Raw genomic sequence first — 21,150 nt, 5'->3', positions numbered from 1 at the left:
TAAAGTTGATGATCCTTTCTGTGTCTTCCTCTGTATCTTCCTCATGTAGATATAACTTGCTTTTCAAATTATGCTTTTTGAGTTAAATAACTTCTCTGATCCACTTCGGTTCGCTGTCTTCTAGATTTGCCCTCAAGTCTTTAGGACAGGTGGCCTGTGTTTGCTTTGACACTCCACTGTCACCTTTAACCATACAATCCGTGAAGACTTTCAGCTACTTCTCTTTTAATGAGGTATCTCATTATTACGCATTTTTCTCCTTTGAAATGAAACACAGTAAAGATGATTTTTCTTCTGTCTGGCTGGTAGCAGAGCTTTCTTTTAATAACTGTCATCACTGAATCCAGTTCCTTTGACTGCACTTTATTGCCTTTCACTGTTTACACTGTAATCAGAACTGGTAAATCTATCCTTACCTCCCCAGTAAAGAAATGTTGTAAGATACTTCTATTTACCATCAAGAAGTGCCTGATATTTTAGCTCTAAGGTTTAGGTCACATAAGTACTTTAAGTGTGAAGTCTGCAAAGGCTCTTGAGCAGCAAGAAAACTTTTAATCACTCCAGACAGAATTCTTCATTAATAGTGTGAAATTTCCTAGCAGGTTATGTGGTATATGTGAGAAGACTGATGTTTACCTAAAAAACAATTCCTCTTCAAGAAGTCCACACAGTGGTCAAGTTGCATTGATTTATTTCTGCTCCCCAAGTCCACATTACAAATAGCACACTTTAGACTTCAAGAAACAAAGGCAAATAGCCAAATTCCACTTCATCAATCAAGTGTCTATAAAAGGTATGGATCAAATGGCAAGAAAAGTACGAAGGACCAAAATTTATATATTTTCTATCTCACCCAAGTGGTTTGGGATTGTTTCTCTCATGTTTTATGAAAATAACCTGAACAGAAACAAATGCTAGTAGCCTAACAGGCTACATAAAAACACACTTTAGTTACATTTCACTGAATGACCAGCCAATTACAAAGACAAGTATTTGCAAAAACAGGGGTTTTTTAAGGGGCCAGTTTTTTGAACAAAGACACATCATAGAGCAGGAGTTTCAGCTTCCCTCTAATATCTCAGACAAGTGAAATGTGTTGCTTCAAGGAAGAAAAAACAAACAAGCAAACAAACAAACAAACAAAAAAAGCAAAACCACACACCCCACAACTATATTCTTGCACTTTTTAATTCAGTTTTTATACTTGGGCAATTCAGCATTATTATTCAAAATGATGTTGTACAGACCTTAATTAGAAACAAAATTATCTAAAAATAAGGAAATTTGAATTAGGCCAATTCCTGACTTCAGTGGGATATCTGCCTGAGTAAGGAACACAGGATATGGCCTTCTGTTTGAAGGAATCTCATTTTCTCCAGCACATTGCTAACCAAGGAATCCCATTTCAGTTATTTTTAAGGAGTCGCTCCTAATATCACAATTAAAGTCTGCCAGCATGAAACTCACCAAAAGCTTGATCCTCTTCAATAAACTCTCTAATGAACCACAGAAATTTACACTAACAGTGAAGGCAGACTAACAGTGTATCTCTTTTGTACAAAAAAAAAAATCCACCATAAAAAACCAGCAATCATATCCAGATTTGTACTTGATCATGAAATATCCCAATTGTACTATATAGTACATTTCCTTGCAAAAAAAAAATCATAGTATGGTGGGTTTTTTTAATTCCTAACACATGAAATGTTTAAGAAAACTGCTGAATCACTATACATATTGCACTTCTCTGTTAAGCTGGGCTACTACGCTTCATGGCAAAAACAACCAAATACTTCTACTAAGTAAAACAGCATTTCTCTAACCCAAAAAAAAGAAAGGAATTTGTTTCCTGCAGCTTTCATTAAAACTGTAACGATATTCCTTCCAGGCTCTTCTAGGCTTTGTTTCTGAAGGATTGCTGTGTTACTTGTTACAGAATCCATATTTATTTTTAAAAACATCAGTAAAACTCAAGGTAATGAATAGATTTAACGTACAGTGCACCATCTTCCTTCAGTCACAAAATGAAGACAACACACAAGTCATTAATACAGTTACACTTAGGCTTCAGGTTACTGTTGCTTTAAAAACAGTTCATTTCAATGTCAAGTTACAATTTTCTCAAAGCAAACAAAACCAATAATGAACTATTTGTTTTGAGTGGATAGTGTTAATCTTGTGCAGCTTGATTCCTTACACTCAAAAATCTTAGTACATTTGCTCCAGCGTCAGAGAAAATGATGCGGTTTTAGAGAAAAAGCTTTCAAAATGCTTGACATAAACAAGCTATTTATTCTTCAAGTTCTTTGTCAAAGATGTTACTAAAACCTTCTGTCCATTTCATGAACACAGGAAAGATCCAGGATGTCTTGAGTCAAAGTGGTCCATAAAGAAATTCTTTGGAATGTCTTAAGATTGGCTATAACTAGAGTTCTGGCTACCATTTGGACCCTGTTCTCCTTCACTGGAAAAAACAAAACACATACCTTCAAAAAGAAGCATCATGTTTCTTTTTTTTTTCTTTACTAAAATACAGTATTCTGAAAGTAGTATAAACCTTCTGAAGGAAATACTTAAACATACAGACAAGTACGTTAAAATATTCTGCTCAGTTTCATAAAAATGCAAATGTTATTCTCAGCACGTATAAATAACTTCAGTGTATTTATTTGAATAATAATTTCAATATATCCCCATGCAGCGGCCTGCTGAATCTGCTTCAGAAGTCAATGTTTCAAAGTTCACATGACATAAGCCTGTGCACAGGAATTTGCATGTGCAGATTCCCAACAGTGGTATTTAATCACAGTAATTAAATACGACATCAAGCGGGCCGGGCTCCAAGGAATCTGGCCCAGCCACGGAGCCTCACACCGCAGTTCCTTACATTTGCTAAGCTGTATTGATCACATTCTGATCACGTTAATGCTCTCCATAAAACAATGAAAGTTCTGCTGCCCACCAAATCAGACCGGGCATTTGCAACAGAAGAGTCTGCATTGTAAAAACATACACCCTACCTCAAATTAAACATTTACTCATTATTAAGATAGTCGTCCAGTTTTTCCATATGAAATGTGTATTAAGGAAGTACCATACCTGTTTGGAGGTGGTTTTGGTTTAGGCATTTTACTAAGAATAGTAGCCATCTCTTTCCTCTCATCAAAGTTCTTCCACTGCTCATACAGCTTCAGAATAACCCTGATTATTTCTAAAATCTGATTAGAAAGAAAAGAGATCCTAAGGTCAGACAGAACAGGGATTTTTTCTTTGTCATGGTCAGTTTATGTGTGTAATTAATTAAACATGTCCCAAGCTAAAATTAAGTGGCACGGAGCTGTCTCACATTTTATCTGGTCTGACAGTCAACGATTTCCGTAACTAGCTTTTTAATTGTGAGTGGAAGCCTGAACAGAATACTTTCCCTCCCATTCAACCATATATACCACTTCCCCTGCCCTGCAAGCTAAATAGCTTTTTATTTATTTACTTGCAACTACTGCCACAGTTCATAACTCTGCTACTGGGAAAACATGGACACCTGGCAGCATGACTGCAGCTGGATGACCATGGATTACCAATACAGTAACTGAGGATTATCAATGTTCTATACACATCAGAGGCACAGTGTAGGAAAAAAAAACCAAAACACAAACACTAAACAGTGGTCTGAATTCTTTCTTTCCAAGAAATAAAGAGCCAAGAAGTGTGTAAATACTTATTATATTCTTAAATGTTCTTACTATATTCTTATATACATATAATAAGTATTGTTGAACTTTCATATTCCACTTCCGGAAGCGTAAGCATTCTCTACCAGTTTGGACATTTTCTATCTACTGCACATCAACTACCTGAATTTCCTGTTAAATTTCTAGTACAATATTCTATATAGAAAGTAGATAATGTTTGGTTCATAATTTGTTTTATGGTTCTCTACATTAATAAAGTAGACTTCTTAATACATGTACTTTGATTAAGTGCTAGAAAAATATATATCCTTGAAAGAAAAGTCATTGCTGGCTCGGAAGTCCATGGTGTTAATGTAAAAAAAAAAAAAAAAAAAAAACCCCACAAAAACAAAAATCAAGCTTAGACTGTCCCATTGTCATGAGAACCAAGACATGTAAACATTCAAACATGTTCAGTATCAAGCTTATGGTAACCTTATCTGTCAAATATAGGTTGGTTTTCCCTGGAAAGGTTATGGAATGACTTATCCTTGGCGCTATCTCAAGGCATATCAGGGATAAGAGGGTCATTAGGGGCAGTCAACATGGCTTCACCAAGGGGAAATCATGCTTGACCAACCTCATAGTCTTTTATGAGGACATAACGAGGTGAATAAATGACGGTAAAGAAGTGGATGTGGTCTACCTTGACTTCAGTAAAGCATCTGACACAGTCTCCCACAGCATCCTTACAGCTAAACTGAGAAAGTGTGGTCTGGACGATTGGGTAGTCGGTGGACTATGAACTGGCTGAAGGAAAGAAGCCAGAGAGTGGTGGTCAATGAGGCAGAGTCCAGTTGGAGGCCAGTATCTAGTGGAGTGCCTCAGGTGTCAGTACTGGGGCCGGTATTATTCAATATATTCATCAACGACTTGGATGAGGGAATAGAGTGTACTGTCAGCAAGTTTGCTGATGACACCAAGCTGGGAGGAGTGGCTGACACGCCAGAAGGCTGTGCTGCCATCCAGTGAGACCTGGACAGGCTGGAGAGTTGGGCAGGGAAAAATTTAATGAAATACAACAAGGGAAAGTGTACAGTCTTGTATCTGGGCAGGAACAACCCCAGGTTCCAGCATAAGTTGGGGAATGACCTATTAGAGAGCAGTGTAGGGGAAAGGGACCTGGAGGTCCTGGTGGACAACAGAATGACCATGAGCCAGCACTGTGCCCTTGTAGCCAATGGCATCCCGGGGTGTATTAGAAGGGGGATGGTCAGTAGGTCGAGAGAGGTTCTCCTTCCTCTCTATTCTGCCCTGGTGAGACCACACCTGGAATATTGTGTCCAGTTCTGGGCCCCTCAGTTCAAGGGCAGGGAACTGCTGGAGAGAGTCCAGCGCAGGGCAACAAAGATGATTAAGGGAGTGGAACATCTCCCTTATGAGGAAAGGCTGAGGGAGCTGGGTCTCTTTAGCTTGGAGAAGAGGAGACTGAGAGGTGACCTCATTAATGTTTATAAATATGTAAAGGATGAGTGTCACGAGGATGGAGCCAGGCTCTTCTCAGTGACAACCCATGACAGACAAGGGGTAATGGGTATAAACTGGAAGATAGGAGGTTCCACTTAAATATGAGAAGAAACTTCTTCTCAGTGAGGGTGACAAAACACTGGAACAGGCTGCCCAGAGGGGTTGTGGGGACATCTTCCTGTGTAACCTCATCTAGGTGTTCCTGCTCCAGCAGGGAGATTGGACTAGATGATCTTTCGAGGTCCCTCCCAATCCCTAACATTCTGTGTGATTCTGTGGTTCTCTGCTGGCAATTTATTAGCACCCTGCTTTTACATGCATGACAGAATAATTCACAGAGCTCTTGATGCAGCACAGTCACATAGACACAGCATAGATACAGTCCTGGTCATCCTGAAACTGTCAAGAATGTCTTACACTCTGCTACACTACATACATTTATAGGGAGAAAATGAGAACAGTATGTAAGCATGATGCTGAAGGCGAATCAGAAAAATCACATGCACTAGAATTTAAATGTCAAACTTGTGCTGGCAATCTTTAATGAAGAAAAACACTGGGAGTTATTTTTCTGGCAAAGAATACAAAGGATATTGGTTTTATATTTCCATCCGAAAAGTGGCAGCACCAGCAACACTTCGCTGTTATGCAATGGTTCTCTCTTGACTTTCAGAGCAGGCTGATAAGCAAATGACCTGACACTGTCTCTCTCCCCTGGAGATCTACCTAATTCCAGCAGTCCCCAACATATGATCACTGAATGAAGTTCAACTCAGTACCGCAGACATATAAGGCAGTAGTTTTATAACCACGGCTACCATATACAGTCAGTCAGTTAACAGGTGACAGGAATTAAAAACAGAATACCTTTTCCATATCGACAGATAGCTCAGCAAACCATTGCCTTGCATCCTTCTGCTGGACAACACAGGCCACGTGTAGACAAGCTGCAAAGACCAGGTGAGACGGATACTAAACAAAGATTCACTCATGATGCAGTTAAAAAACATTCTAATTTTTATAAACACTCTAGAGTTCAACAGAGAAAACTCAGGGTTAATTATCTGTTTTTTCTTCAAGACTTCATAAGTTGCAAGGCTACACTGTCACTACTGTATGAAATACAAACTGAAGCAGATTATGGGGGCACCCTACAGAATGCTTGTTGATGGGACAGCACCCAGAATATATCCATTTAAATATGACAAGAGATATTACTTGTGTTACTTACCTAGGGCTATCATGAAAGGAGGGTACAGCAGACAAAGATCAGTTCTATATGTGTCATTCACTATCCTCCTGTGCAAAAAAAAAGGACTTGGGAGTATCATCCTATTCACCTTTAGACTATATGTCTTCAAAAACTGTCAGCTGTCAGTTTATAAATATGTTCTGAGCTTCCCAGATGACAGAAGCAGTGAGGCTGCAGCACAAAACAGCAAGAGAAGAAATCTTTTCCCTTGTAAAAATCTCTTAAAGCCTTTAATTTTTTTTCTCTGTAGTCACAGCAGAAGTTTATTTGAAGCACTATTATGGTACCATAAACGTGTTTTTGCAAAGTGTGTTGATGTAGAATATAAAATAATTATCCCTGTCTCACAAGTAAAAGCAAGCATAAAAGCAGTAATTTTACTGTCTTCCTGTATCTGAGAAAGTTCCAAGAATGAGAATTCTACTAACACAGCTAAAATCCCCTATATACTGCTTCTGCCTTCTGTGAGAAGATACAATAGAAAGCCAACACTGACAGATCACCTCTACTCATAGTCACCATTCAGTAGTGTCAAAAGCTGTGCTATTAGAGCTAGTCTAAAAATAAAAATCCAACCACTGCAAAGTAAAATCATTACAAGGTCAAAGACAGAATAAGCTAAGGCAGGGACATACACCTCCACGGGTTAACTAGGGCACCCTTTGTGTTCAAATGCAGCTAAGCCTGCTTTTGCTTAACCACCCTTGAAGCACAACTGTTAAACCATTGCTTTCTTGCTGAAAGGAGGCGCTACTGTTAATCATCGTAATTACCATGCAAGAGGTAGCAGCATGTCTTCTTGGCCCATATCTTGCACATACTGGAGCAAAGGTCTATAAGGATGATACACTATCAAACAGCAGTCCTAGGAAAAATGTCAATGGGATAAAAGTTAGATTACAACGCAGAATGCATTGTCAGGTCACATTAAAACCATTTGGTTTACAAGTCAATTACTAATTTATTTATTTTTTTAAGTAGCATTCTGACACCTAACCCTGCTCTAAATGAGGGCAGTGCTCTCTCTAGAATACCATTACATAGCATGGTTGCCAGTCTGTCAATGTTCTTCCCCTAAGAGACAGAGAAAGCCACATCTGCAGAACACTGAAACCTCATCTGCTTACAAACCCGTAATTCCCACTTGGAAATACAAAGCACTGCCAGAAAACAGTCTGTCACTAAATACCATGCACGGAAAGCATGCCAAAATAATTGACACTTGTTTGGAAAGAAAGAAAAGATAAAAATCTACTGCTCCTCTTTTCAGGCCCAAGTTGGTGTAAACAAGACAGAATAACCCTTTCACTGAAAGCAGCTGTGTGGATACCGTAGGGAAAATCCATATTAAGATACATGTGCGGAACACCAAAGTAAGACACAGTTATTATACATACAATATATTGCATAGCGTATTGGAAAAAACAACCCCCAAAATGTAACTTCTTGTAAACACAGTTACTTGTGAGAAAACTCCTGTATACAAAACTCAAGAGTTACTGCCACGTATAGCAGAGGTTATCAAGGACTATATCTAAACACGATACCTAAAAAGGGGGGTATAACTGTAGGCACAAAGAAAAACTTTGATCTGACCTCCTCCGTGTCCTGTTTCCAAAACATACTCTTCCTCAGTCAGCTGCTGCCCAGCTCTCCAGGCTCCTCCCTGGTTTCTCTCTCCTTTTCTCCACACCTGAGCAGAACTACTCCAGTACAGAGAGCTCAGTGCCCAACCCATCCCAGTCTAACCAATACACAGGAATCAGGCACCACTTCACCTAAGCACCCCGGGCTGCATTCTTTCAGCTGCCCTAGAAAACACAGCAATGGGTTGTGCTCCCTTCACCCAACAGCCGAGTTACACCACCAGCTCAGAAAATGGGAGGCCCTGAATTCAGCTTCTTCCTCACAGGATTCAAACCCACATCTCACTTCCTAGAAGATTACTCTAATTATCAGGTTAGAGACTAGCCTGAGGGGGATATTACCCACACCTTCTGCTGGAGCTATAATGTATATATACAGCTCCAGGTTCTTCCAGGCCAGAAGAGGGCATAGAAAGAATAACAATTTTTCATGCTCTTGACTGGCCATTCACCTGGGGAAAAAAAAGATGCTGACATCCTAGCCTCTGCATCAGGGCTTAAATGCAGTTACATTTCTTTTAAAAACAGAATCAGTCCTGGAAACACAATTTATGCTTTACCCTTCCCAACAGGGCTCTAACCACTAGGACACAGAGCCACATGCTCTCCTGTCCCCACCGCTCCCGCACTCTGCCCTCTTTCTCTTGAGAAGTCCAGCTTGAGCGCAAGGGCTGAGAATGCCTTGGCTCAGCCTGGATGACAGCACAGTAATTACGGCATTCTGCTGAAAACATAAATGTTAGACCTGCAGGGACGTCATTCTAAAATTGGAGTTGCGGGGGGGGAAGGGGGGGAAGACAGCACAATGCATATTTCATAGCACAAATTCAAAATATTCTTCATCAGCAATAAATAAACTGAAGCAACACTAAAAAAAAAAAAAAAAAAGGCAAATTACCAAAAATCCCACCTACCATTAATTCTAAGAGATAGAATTCACATTCTAGTATCTGCAAGGAAGTAAAATTACAGTTAAAGAGCAGCATGTTTCAGACAGCACAAAGAATTAACTGGTATCCAGCTTAACATCATGAATCCACAGGAATTCTCACCACGTATTTCCAAAAGTCCTAAATACATTTCATCTGAAACTACACCATCCACCAAAAAATCAAACTTTTATTAGCCATTGCCTTACCACCATTATAGCTGTAGAATTCGAGTCTCTTCATCAGGCCACTAACATGTCAAATGACCTTTTAAAGTCTTTCCAGATTTTAATTTCTTATTAAATATTCTGTCCAACTGTAGCAATTAAATCAGCTTTCATTTTCCATAGATAGTGACTTATTAGTGATATCAAGGAAAAGACTGGACTGCTGTAGCTACAGGAAAACAGTACTCCAAAATATATTTCCATTTGCCTTTATCTGTAAAACAGCAATGCAGTTGTATTCCAAGATCTTAGATATTTTATATTCTGATATATTATTTCACCTTCTAGATTGAGTGTAAAGCAAACCAACAAAAAAGTAGTATTTGTCACAGTTAATCTAAAAATAATTGTAGCTGTTTAACTTTCAAAATACTACAGCACAAGTCAAAACTGGTTTGAAGAAAAACTACAAAATTTAATCAGCATCGTGACTGAGAATGCCTTGAAAACCACTAGTAAATCTAAATTTTAAATAATAAATAAAAATTATTTTTCAAAACCCATTACATTTTACAGGCAAAAATAAAACTGCTCTCTGTAAGCCAACTGCTCCTGTGTGCAAGCTTGGAAGCATCCCAGGTGGAAGGGCTATTTACCTTCCCTGGGGCAATGTATTTGTCAACAACAACATTCAACAGAAGCTAAATCTCTTTTATCATCATACCACATAAAAATTACTATTTCAGCCACCCAGTCTTGTCCCTTCTCTTTATGGTATTCCTGTCAACAATTTAAGGAAATGAGGTTACAGAAGATAAAATATTTTTAAAAGTAATTTTCCCAATAACCTATCCAAAACTAATTATTATCAACCTGGCATATGAGTATGAAAATATTTCTTTCTTGGAATTTAAAAGACAGGATTTCCTGCTAACAATTATTTGCCTTTTAACTTATTTGATCAAGTTGTATTTCAAACAGCATACTTACATGGTTCATCCTATAAGGAAACTCCTTTGGAAAGGCATACGAAAACCTAGTTTTCACTACAGTAAAGAGAAATCGGTATGTTAAAAAAATCATACAATTAATACTTTTACTTATTTCTCTTTCTATTAATTCACCTGTATATAGCCCTTCATTCAGCAGCACAAGTGATTGCGGTACAAAAGGTTTGTATTTGAAAGAGAAAAGTTCAGTAATAAAATTTAAGATCCTGAAAGGGAAAGAGAAATACACCTGAAACCCAGATTTACACAGGTGCTCAGCAACCTGCCTGCTGCTTTGTGCACTATTAAATCTTCTGGTTAACCAACAACTACCTCATGGGCACCTAACTTTCCACAAGTTATAATTCACAGAGCTATCTACCAACCAATGTCACTCCAAATCTGGTGACATCTACAGGATCTCTGTTCCAACACTAAATGGAATTTTTATGCGGAATTTTCTACATAGGCTTGATCCTTCAACACGCAAGATTTCAAACCATGTAATGAAGTATTAGAAAAGCAAGGGCAAGGTGAGGGAGCTCAGCCAAGAGTTCTCATACATCCACGATGTAAAGATTTTGGATATGCAAAAAACAGGCTCAAACTCAAAGCAAAAAGTCAATTCACCACATCACAGATCAATGTCTTGGGCACTGGATTATCAGACATTCAAGGATGTTTCTCTCTTTGAGAGAGACACCTAAGCATCTGCTTAGGCATATATGATTCAAAACGCTTGCCTCCAAGAGAATGTTCAAATATATCATCAGTTTCCTAGCTTATGATGATCCCTGATTTAGATACCTAATCATCCTCATGTATTTTACAAGAACCGATACAAATACTGCACTGTTCAGAATTATGTTAAGGTGCAAAACCAGAGTAATCTCACATTAGAATGCTGAGCAAAGGAAAACTTAAGTACACTTGAGGATGTGGATTTGAGATCTGTAGAACTGAAACATTTTAAAATCTATTTTAAGTCCCTGCTCTTCAAGGAAAAGAGGTAACATTTAACATCCCGAAAGTGGACAATATTCCTTACATTAATAACAGATAATATATGGTGAATTGAAACTACTTCCAGAAAATCAGTATGCCATTCACTTTGATGAAAAGATAGTGTCAATCCTCCAGGCTAAAGACTTCAACATTTAGACCTATGGTGGACTTTGCTAGAAAATTTGCTGTAGGGCAATAAGACTAGGCTATTGGTTGGAAATTTTATTGATTTCAAGAAACAGAAGAATGAATAAAAAACATTTCTCAAGAAGCATGGAAACTGCAGAGACATTTAAAAAAAAATAAACCACTCTGAGGAGGAAGACGGGGAAACAAAACTTGTTTTCCCACAAAGCAAGCTGCAGAGACAACCATAGGGAGTTGTCCTTTTAGTGAGCTGTGGAAAGAGAGCAAAAAGCTTTTGAAGAGGTTGCCAGAAACCAATCTGAGATTATCTTTCTTTCAAAGGAATCATGTGTTACTAAGTCTATGTTTCTACCTAACTGAAAGCAAACAAACCTTTTCAACCCACCACTACTATGCTAGTCATCCCTTTTGTTAGCTTTGTTTTTTCCTTTGTCTCCACTCATCTTTTTTCACCTTTTGCATGAAGACCTCCAAAAAAAATTGCTGTGTGCTACTGAAGCAGCTCTGATAAAGGAAGACCAGGTAGAATAAAAGACAAACACGAGGAGAAAGACTGTTGCTTTCTGTCCCCACTTCCATGAAACGTAGAGTACTTATCAGGGCAAGCAAGGTTTCTAGGTCTGAAGGAAGAACCATGGGGGGAAATCTATAGGATTCCAAGACCTAGGATTTTCAGGAACAGCACGGCTCAGGATGAGAAGCCCAAGTAAAAGCAGCTACTGGATATTTACCAAAATCCATTGAACTTTCTCACTGATGCATCAAAACTGCCACATAGATCTGTGCTGAGATGCTAACGATGTAAAAATAGCAACTCTTACTGCTCAATCCACTACTGGTCTTGGTCACGCTGGCACTGAAGATGCGTTTGTGTTCCTGGTGGTGGAACTGTCACATAGCCAGCCCCACGGACTGATATCCTCACTGCATGTAGAGGCTACAGATGCAGCCAGTCACCTGTCCCCTCAACAGCTAAGAAGGATTTTGAAAGCACTGACCTACATTTTGAGAAGCACAGCCAGGAATTGCCTACTGAGAGCAGCTGGACCTTCTGGGTCAAATTATACCATTCAGCTGAGAAAGCCATCACTTTCAGACTTTGATGGATGAGATGTGAGTTACAAAAACTGGGAAATGTTAGGCAAGTGGGAGAGATATTTAAGTAACTACAGTGTTATTTTATTTAACTTATTTGTGAACAATATATAGGTTATAATATGTATTTTTAGGAATAAATATCATGTGCACAGACTAATTTTCTGATGTGGAGGAAAGGATTTTAAAAATTAGAAGGTATACAGCCTACCAAAAATTCTGAACATGGGTACTTCCATGGAGCCATAAGTTTTACAAAACAGACAAATAAAACTCTAAGTTTCAAGTTCTATCTTTGAGTAGTCCAGAATTCAATTTACCACTCAAGACTATTTCTAAACCTCAATAGTTTAATGTTATTGATTTTATTTATGCTTGGCATAAGTTCCAACCAGAATCAACCAAGATTTCTGTATAAAAGACCCTTCTGTTTCACATTTGGAAACCGAAGGTATTTATTCTACATGGCTTTAACTGGCTCCTAGCAGTCAACAAGTCAACAAGCAAGCACCCCCATGACTTGATAGAAAGCTACCTTTTAAAAACAAGCAAAACAAACAAAAAAAAGGTCTGATGTCCCTACAGATACCTAATTACACTACAATGAAAATCACTGATACTTACATACAGAAGTAGCAGCAGAAATCAACCTTGTATTTGAAACAACACCGAATTCCTGAAGAAAAAGAATGACAAACAAGGTGAACCACCTAAAATACCATATACTCACACTGTTATCAAATTAAAATAACACCTTCTTACTAAACTGGGCTTCTTTCAGCAGTATTATTTCCCCACCCCTTTTTTCTTTTTAATTTTTTTTTTAATTTTCCTAAGGTCAACAGTGTGAACTCTTAGATAAAGAGTTTTTTTCATTGATTAGTTACTTTATTGTTTGAGTTGTGAGAAATAGTAAACATTTACAAAAGGTACTAAAGCCACAAAAGCTCAGCTGGCTAACACTCTACATATAAAACAGACAAGAGAGCTTCAAGAAGGTTTTCCTTAAACCACTTGGAGAGAAAATTGCCTTTAGAAACTTGTCACTAACTACCTTTTTTTTATTGTTTCCATGAAGCCTTAGCTCCTCTGCTGAAATAGTGAGCAAGCTGAAAATTTTCTGTATAGTGTTCTTTCAGAGAAGTACATAGCTGAATCACTGTAGCTATAGCTGCCCTCTAAAGGTGCAGAAGATTTAGCGTAAGGAAGGCTGCATGGACTTCTAATATTTGTTGTAATCTGTATATATACACTCTATGTCTGTACTTTCTTAAAGACTTAATTAATAGGTTGATAAAAAATACTCTCTCCAGTACTCCGAGCTTTTCTCCTTTCCTTCATCTCTTGAAGTGAAAGGTGTCATGGTATTTGTACAGACAACAGTCTCACATGGCAGGCACTGGTTTAAAAGGACTGCTTCTACCATCCACTAGGTATTTGAGTTCCTCCAGGAAAATTCATTACTGTTCCCAAACAGCTAAAAAACTTCCTGCATTACAGAGGACTGAGGGCAGCGCCCAGCTGATGCCAACTGTCGGCCACATTCAAAGTGGACTTTTAATGGTGGAGGCACAAAGCCTTCCCACCACTATCCCTAATGGGTCAGTACCTTACGGTCATTTCTCAAAGACAGTCTATGAGCTACAACATACTTTTAATTCAAGTAATGAAGTGTGGTAAACTCTGAGGATCCCTCACTATGTGAAAGGGAAAAGATAATTAGGAAAAAATTTCAAATTATGTTTTAAAGTTTGAGTAAACATAAATAAGGAAAAATACACCAGAAAGGAGACAGTGTTTAAAATATAGGGTATGTAAACACATAAACACTGTATCACAGTGAGACAGCCATTTAAAACACCCTTCCCAGTTTTCAGAGGCCCTTCAGGGTTAGTAATTCAGGCAAATTTGTAAAAGATTAAATACTAAATAACATGTTTGAAGGCCTTCTCTGTCTCCTTTTCTTAAATGCTATAGAAAACTATACAAAAAAGAGAAGGTTTCAAGCCCCAAAGCATGAAGAATGACAAAAAATTTAAAAGTCCTAAATGTTTTCTCTCTCTCATACATCACATAATTTTACATTAAAAAATTGTAATACTTCATACCTCTACTTTGGATGCCAAAAACACACACGTAGGAGCCATTAATACTGGATCTATACTTTTTAGGGAATATCTGAAATGTTATAACAAAATTATAATATGTTGTTTCATACACGTAGAACGATTAATCTATTAAGAGCACCACACCTCCTTTTGAAAAAGCAAAGCTTAAGTTAACTTTATTAGCATAAAAGCTTTACACCATCCAGTAAACAAAAGTGACACTGTTTTTAATACAGAACTGCATTTAAAAGGGCTACTAAAATGTGCCTAGCAAATGTTTTATTCTTGTACCATCATAGTAAACAGTCCTACCTGGCATAGAATCTCTTGAAGTAGACTGTAGCAGTGGCAATAACTTGTTGTCTTAATTTAAGATGTTCACCTAAAGCCTGGATAACTTAAAAAAAATGAACAAAAGCTTGAGTTGAGTTTTACAATTTGACACCAAATAGTACAGGATCTCAAAACATGACTAGCGCTGGAAATTCTAAGGAGCAGCAGCACAGTCTTCTCCCTCAGTTCAGAAATGTGGTTCTGGTGAGACAACATGTCACTGTAAACCTACAGACCTGCAGGTGAAGCAGCAGCACTGCATCCTGAAGCTTGTGGATGCCTTCAAAAAGGGAAATGTAACTCGACTTCATTGTGTACAAGGTGAGTATGACCTTTAAGAAGATGACAACACAAATCTCAGAAGGGTAAAGCTTGGATGTTCAATTTCAGAGCAAAACAAATTCAAGCACTTGAAATATAAGACCATGGCTTTTCAGTGCCATGCAAAACGTATGGGGGTTTTTTTTCAAACAACTGAAGCTGCCAACACGAACATGGTCATTAAATTTGGCAGAGGCAGCAGGTGTTAAAAAAATGACATATTTAGTCTAGGGAGAGGGGGTGGGAGACCAGAGGATGCAGTCAGCTGCTCCATCACAGTGGTTCTCTGCCAGTTGGCCAAGAAACAACCCTGGTGTCATCTGTGCAGGTAGCTCTTGTTTGGCCTCCCAGGCAAAGGAAAGGTGCCAAGCAAATTAGATGTATCAAGCTGGGATTAGGAGCAGGGGTTGGATATAGAGAATGGCACAGCGAAACATAAGGTTGTTACTTGTTATTTTTCCCATACTTCTTTGCGGACATTATTCTGAGCAAGGCTTCGCTGTGTTAAGACTCCCTCTTCTTTTTTTCCTCTTTCACCAGAAATGTCCAAATCAAAAATATAAAATACACTTAGGTATATATTTAAAATACGTACAGAAAGATCAGGACAGTGACCACTGATGGGAAAAGCAAACAATTCCGTTATCGATCATTGCTAACTTCTTAATGTCTACTGATGTACACAAGTCCAGATTTTTTTCCTCATGCTCTTATCCCTTAGGAACAGTCAGGGTAGACCCCGCTCTCACTTTTAATGACCATCACAGCATTTGAAAACAAGCAAGTATCAAGGGTGCTGTTGGCTAGACAAGGGCTGAATGTAGGAGAAAAGGAAAAAACCACCCTGAATAGCACTAATGATGGGCAACTTATTTTTTCTTTTACAGGAATAGGTAACTAATTTGTCACCCACTACAACTACCTAAAGCAACAATGAAACCCTGTCCATGTCATATCGTTCTTTTACTAAACAGGAAAATGCCAAATGTGGACTAATTTGCCAGTGACCGTAGGGCAAGCAATGCTGCCAGAAAGGAGGTTAAGCCCAGTATGCAATGTCTGTACAAATATTAAAATATTTATCAGCATATCTTGGGAGGTTTGAAAGGATTTTTCCCTTTGATTTGACCATGGGGCTACAAAGCTGTCCTTCTACTAGGGCATCAGAAAAATTGAAATATCAAGCTAAACAGAATTCTCCAAATATGTTTCTGTTTCCCATGGGATTTTCAGGAATGGTTAGGCCATCTGCTGTCAGAGAAAAATCAACTGTGGTTTAGGGAAAAAAAAATGGACAAGAGCCTAGAGAGACTTAATGAAATGGAAGCTTGTATATGCTGGGAAAAACTCCAATACTTGTAGTTAATTTTTTTAATATCTTAAAATAAACTGTTGGATAATTTATTCCCTTAATGTTTACAAAATACGTGGTTTCGGTCGTTTTCATTAAACAAAAATTGTTTTAAATCTGAATATCTTGAGTAGCTTGTAACACAACCGTTACAGCTTCTGCCCTAAACCTGAAAGGGAAATCAATTAACATGCTTATCAACCAAAAACTCTTAAGACTTGGTGATCCAAAGAGATAAATCAACATCAATTTCCTTTTTTGAACTATTTAAGAAGATGATAAGTTTTCCTTCTCTACAGTATGAACATTCTGAGTAAATTGCACATGACCATATAATCAAGTTGATAATCTACTGCACATGCTTTCCAGTGAGAAGGCAGCAGGAAACTGCCTCTCTCCGGCCAATTTTTTGGTTGCTTTAGGAAACAACCATCTCCTGGGCAGGCACATGCTGAATGTGACAAGCCGTGACCAACACTCATATCACTACCCCAGTAATGGATGAGGTGGAAGAGAAGAGGGGGAGGCTCTATAAATCCAAAGCAGGGCCCCTATGCAGAGGCAGGTGATGATACGACACAGAGCCAGGGCTTGACCATGGCAAGTTCCCACCAGCACAGAGCAGCCCCTGACCATCCTCCTCTCTTTGCTACAGGAGGGGTGAAAGCCCAGCACCACTGTTTTCTGCAGGGCAGGCTGTGTTCATACGCACACAAGGGAGGCACTGGCAGAGCTCTTCTCTAGCTGTCGCAGGTCACAGACTCTGCAGTTCGCAGAAGGCAAGGAGTGCCAAGGAAAAGGAGCCTGAGACCCAAACTGACACCGCCTTGTCTACTTTATAAACCTTCGTTTACTCAAGAAAAAGACTGAAGTGAAACATTTTTAAAAGCATAGATCATAATTCAAATTAATACTCATGAAAAATACCACAGAAATACAGTTTTAGAAATATCAGTACCCCATTTTGTCTTTTTGCAATTACAAAGCTACGACACTTAGTTTTAATCTCAAAGAATTCCAGGAATTGACTGAACAGGTAAATCATTGCTAATTTGATTTTCTGGTGCTGTATAAGCAATAACACAGATGTATCCACAGCAGTCAGATCTGTAGCACACACAAGTATTATAAAAACAGCCAGGCTAAGAGAAAAGCTGGGATAAGTGTTTTTCACAGACATCATTCCAGCACTGACATAAGATCTTCCAGTGGCTTTCGAAAAGTCACTTCTCCTTCTCAAATCTGGCCAGAGAGCTGAAAAAATTAGCATTCTGTACTTTAAAGGTCTGCTGTGAAAAATATTAAAAGAGCTGTCTGCAAAAAAATTACTACTTAGCAATACTCTTTGCTTAGAGAGATTTTTTAAAAACGCTGAACAATTGTACAGAAAAGAGTTTAAGTGCCTACGTAATCTGATATGCTCCAGTGCAGCCATTCACATGGTTAAATGGTTTCCGGGATCAAGTAAGTCTTAGATAACTTCACAGACAAGCCCCACGCTCTTTGGGAGAACAGTCTGCCTGCCAACAGCTCTCAGAAACTTCTAGACAATTTAAGAGCCACCCAGTGCTGGGGACATCAGTCACAACGCAAGACACAGGCTGTCATGCAGGTTTCAAAGACTGTAAATGAACACAAATAAGATTCCAAGCTTCACTGTTCAATAGGACTGCACTGATCTGCTAAAATACTTACTACAGCCCAAGAGCCCATCAAAAGCCCAGTTTGAATATTAATGTTTGACATGGAGACATTAACATGCTAGCTTAGCAGCTTCTGCTTGCTTCTCCTCCCTTATGTTTTTGGTAAGAACCTCCTGAAGATAAGAAAATGTACTAAGTTTTGTCCCATTGCAGCTTAAAGCATTATATATGCAGCTAATGTGCCCATAAATTCTCCTACAATTGTGTTAACACAACGAACAAAAGAAAATGTTATTGATATTCCAGTTCTTTGTTAAAATAGGTTGTGACAGTATATGTAATATCACAATGAAAACATTACGTTCTCTAAGCGATTCAAACTTAGGTTTAAACACATACAGATTTTATAGCAGAAATAAAAATAAAACAGTTTTACCATTAGTAAAAAATATCTGTAGTTTCCAATATTCTTCTTCAGTCAGAAACTTCAAGTCTTTCTGGCGCTCCTTCAACAGATCTTGTTTATCCAAAATCCATTGTAGACTGAAAGAAGGGAAAATCATTTCAGCAACACTTTGTCAACATTATATCGAGTGACTCCTGTACAGACTACAGGGCCAGAGCAAGAGGGCCAGTGACCTTTACCCGAACCACAGGCACCTCTCAAGCAGCTGCTGGCGAGGTTTATATTATATTTAGCACATTAGGGGCACCCATTTAAACGCCGAGGGCTGGGGATAAACAGGTTACACCCCGCGGACTGGAACCGCCTGCACTCGATCGCTCGGGCCGAGGCCTGGGCAGCGGGACGCGGCTGCTCCCCCGGGGCGCCCCGCACCCTGCAAGTCCCGGCGGCGGCATCCGGAGCGGCTCCGGTCGCTCTCGTACTCCAGCCCGGCTCCCGCCGGCGCTCCGCGGTGCGCAGGCCCCAGCGCCGCACCGCTCCCTTCGCCCCCACCGGGCCTCCCCACAGCGCCCCGGCCCGCCCGGGCAATGAATGGACAAAGCGCGGCGGAGGCACCGCAGCCCCCCCGCCCCGCGGCACCCACTAGTGCGAGCTCTGCCAGAAGTTCCCAGCCATGGGGAGGACAGGAGACGAGAGGGGAGGAGGCGCCCAGGCCCGCGATGCCCCGTCCCCGCCGCGCCAGCGCCGCCACCCCCGCGCCGGCAGCAGGAAGGAGGCGGCCGCCGCCACCGCCCCGCGCCCGCCGCCGCCAGCACCGGCCGGCAACACGCGGTACTGCGAACGCGTTCCCCCGCGCACGGGTTCCGCCCGCCCCCGGCGGGTCCACATGTTGCTGCGTCCTCACAGCCTTCGCCCGGCCATCCGCGGTGCCGGCCGGGTCTGAGGCGCTGTGTACAGGCAGCAAGCGCGGAACTGCCGAGGGGGGATGGAGCCGCTGGGGATCCCGGTGTCCTTGCGAGACGTGCCGGGGCGGTGCTCGCCCAGCTCACGGGGACGCGGGGCGGTTTGAGCTGGAAGAGACCTTCAAAAACCACGCTGTCCAACCCCCCTGCCATGGGCAGGGGCTTCTTTCGCTAGACCAGGTTGCTCAGAGCCCCGTTTGACCTGGCCTTGAACGCTTCCAGGGATGGGGCATCCACAGCTTCTCTAGACAGCCTGTTCCAGTGCCTCACCACCCTCATCATACAAAAATTATTCTTTATGTCCAGTCTCAACCTGCCCTCTTCCAGTGTAAAACCACTTGCTGTCTAAATTCGGTGCCAGTCTGCTCCCAGAAAGGTCCCAATTTGGACCACAGACTAGTGTTTCCAATAAGACCACTTACTTGTCTTGCACTGTCTCCATCTCACCTAAACTTCCTTTTACCTCACCCTTTCTCAAAGTTTCAGGACTCAGGCTGCTTCATGCTGGAATATTCTTATTTGGAGAAACCCCATGTGGGTAAATTTTTTTGAAAGTAAGAACCTGGGCTTAAATCCTTTGCAGCTTTCCTTGCATGCTCCTTCCTGTGCTGGCAGACAAAATGCTCACAGTTCTCAACTTCTGGGTGGGATCTGCGATGCATTAATCCATGTCCTGCTGGGAAAGGTCCATCAAGGCGGGAGAGGTAGGTCCCCATTCCTGCACTGCCAGGGAAATTCAGTGAGCAGGGAGGGAGGGAGGGATGGTGCCTCCATCTCTTCTAGCAGCACTGTCTCTAGGGGAAGCACACCTGAGTTTTGCCTAGCGAGATCAGTAAAAAAGGACGTATTTTAAAAGTCTGCAGAAGTCTATCTGGATACCAGCTGTTTTCAGGGCTGAATGTGAGCAGGAATGGGAAGGCTGCCTGGACACAAGACAGACAGCAGCTGGCAGCAGCTATGGGAAAGCTGCAGCCCTCATGGCCTCCCCATTCCACCATGAACCCAGACTGGAGTTCAGACCCATTCCTGTACCCACAAAAGTCAGTAGAGTTTCTGTTAGCTGTCACAGTGGCAGCAAGAAACAATCCCACAGGCCAGATCCTTGGCAAGATGAAGTAACTCCTGGTTTGTCCTGCTGGGAAGGTTTTGCTTGGTGCTAATGGTTGGCAAGACCTGTGAGCACATGAGGACTATCTTTTGCATGGTCTCACAAAAGCTATTTGTTCTGAAATTTAAATATGCCTTGTCTGTCTGCACACAGCATAGAGTGTGAAAAGCAGCCTGCTTGCTCCCTAGAGGTTCTCCCCACAGTGGGCAAACTCCCTCCATCCCTGTCCACCACTTCAAACATCTCCTTCGGCTTCACCAACCTGAACTGAGAGGCTGTCTGCAGAGCCAGAAGTAAATATCCTGCAAGGCAGGCAACACCATTGTCAACAATAACCAAGTAAAGAGCTCCTCTAAGCAAAAGTTGACAGAGGAACTTTCTATGTCTTCAATGAGCAAATAATTGATAATATAATTAATGCAGCTCTGGGTATTTTTCGGGATATATATATATGGCATTTTGTTAGGCAATGATGATCCTAGAGGTATGG

At 40.4% G+C, this 21,150-nt stretch overlaps 1 protein-coding gene across 4 annotated transcripts; it reads right to left on the bottom strand.

Annotated features, from left to right (window-relative positions):
- Positions 1–674: 674 nt before the first annotated feature.
- Positions 675–19,378, bottom strand: CCNC (cyclin C). 4 transcript variants are annotated; one of them, XM_065834032.2, is made up of 12 exons: positions 19,234–19,378; positions 18,621–18,727; positions 14,849–14,933; positions 14,537–14,606; positions 13,053–13,104; positions 10,183–10,238; positions 9,011–9,046; positions 7,224–7,315; positions 6,430–6,497; positions 6,066–6,145; positions 3,100–3,218; positions 675–2,464 (listed from the first exon to the last, which is right to left on the bottom strand). In XM_065834032.2, the coding sequence occupies exons 1-12, from the start codon at positions 19,263–19,265 to the stop codon at positions 2,410–2,412; spliced, it is 852 nt and encodes a 283-aa protein (XP_065690104.1). In that variant the 5' UTR covers positions 19,266–19,378; the 3' UTR covers positions 675–2,409. The 4 variants fall into 4 exon arrangements, with proteins under 4 accessions (XP_065690104.1, XP_071662811.1, XP_071662812.1 ...); XM_071806710.1 differs by lacking the exon at positions 19,234–19,378 and adding an exon at positions 19,023–19,202; XM_071806711.1 differs by lacking the exon at positions 19,234–19,378 and having other exon boundaries at positions 14,849–15,201; positions 18,621–18,682.
- Between the last annotated feature and the right edge of the window lie 1,772 nt (positions 19,379–21,150).

This window comes from Patagioenas fasciata, chromosome 3 (assembly GCF_037038585.1).
Source record: "Patagioenas fasciata isolate bPatFas1 chromosome 3, bPatFas1.hap1, whole genome shotgun sequence".
NCBI lineage: Eukaryota > Metazoa > Chordata > Aves > Columbiformes > Columbidae > Patagioenas > Patagioenas fasciata.
This window is presented reverse-complemented; position numbering and strand designations above follow the sequence as displayed.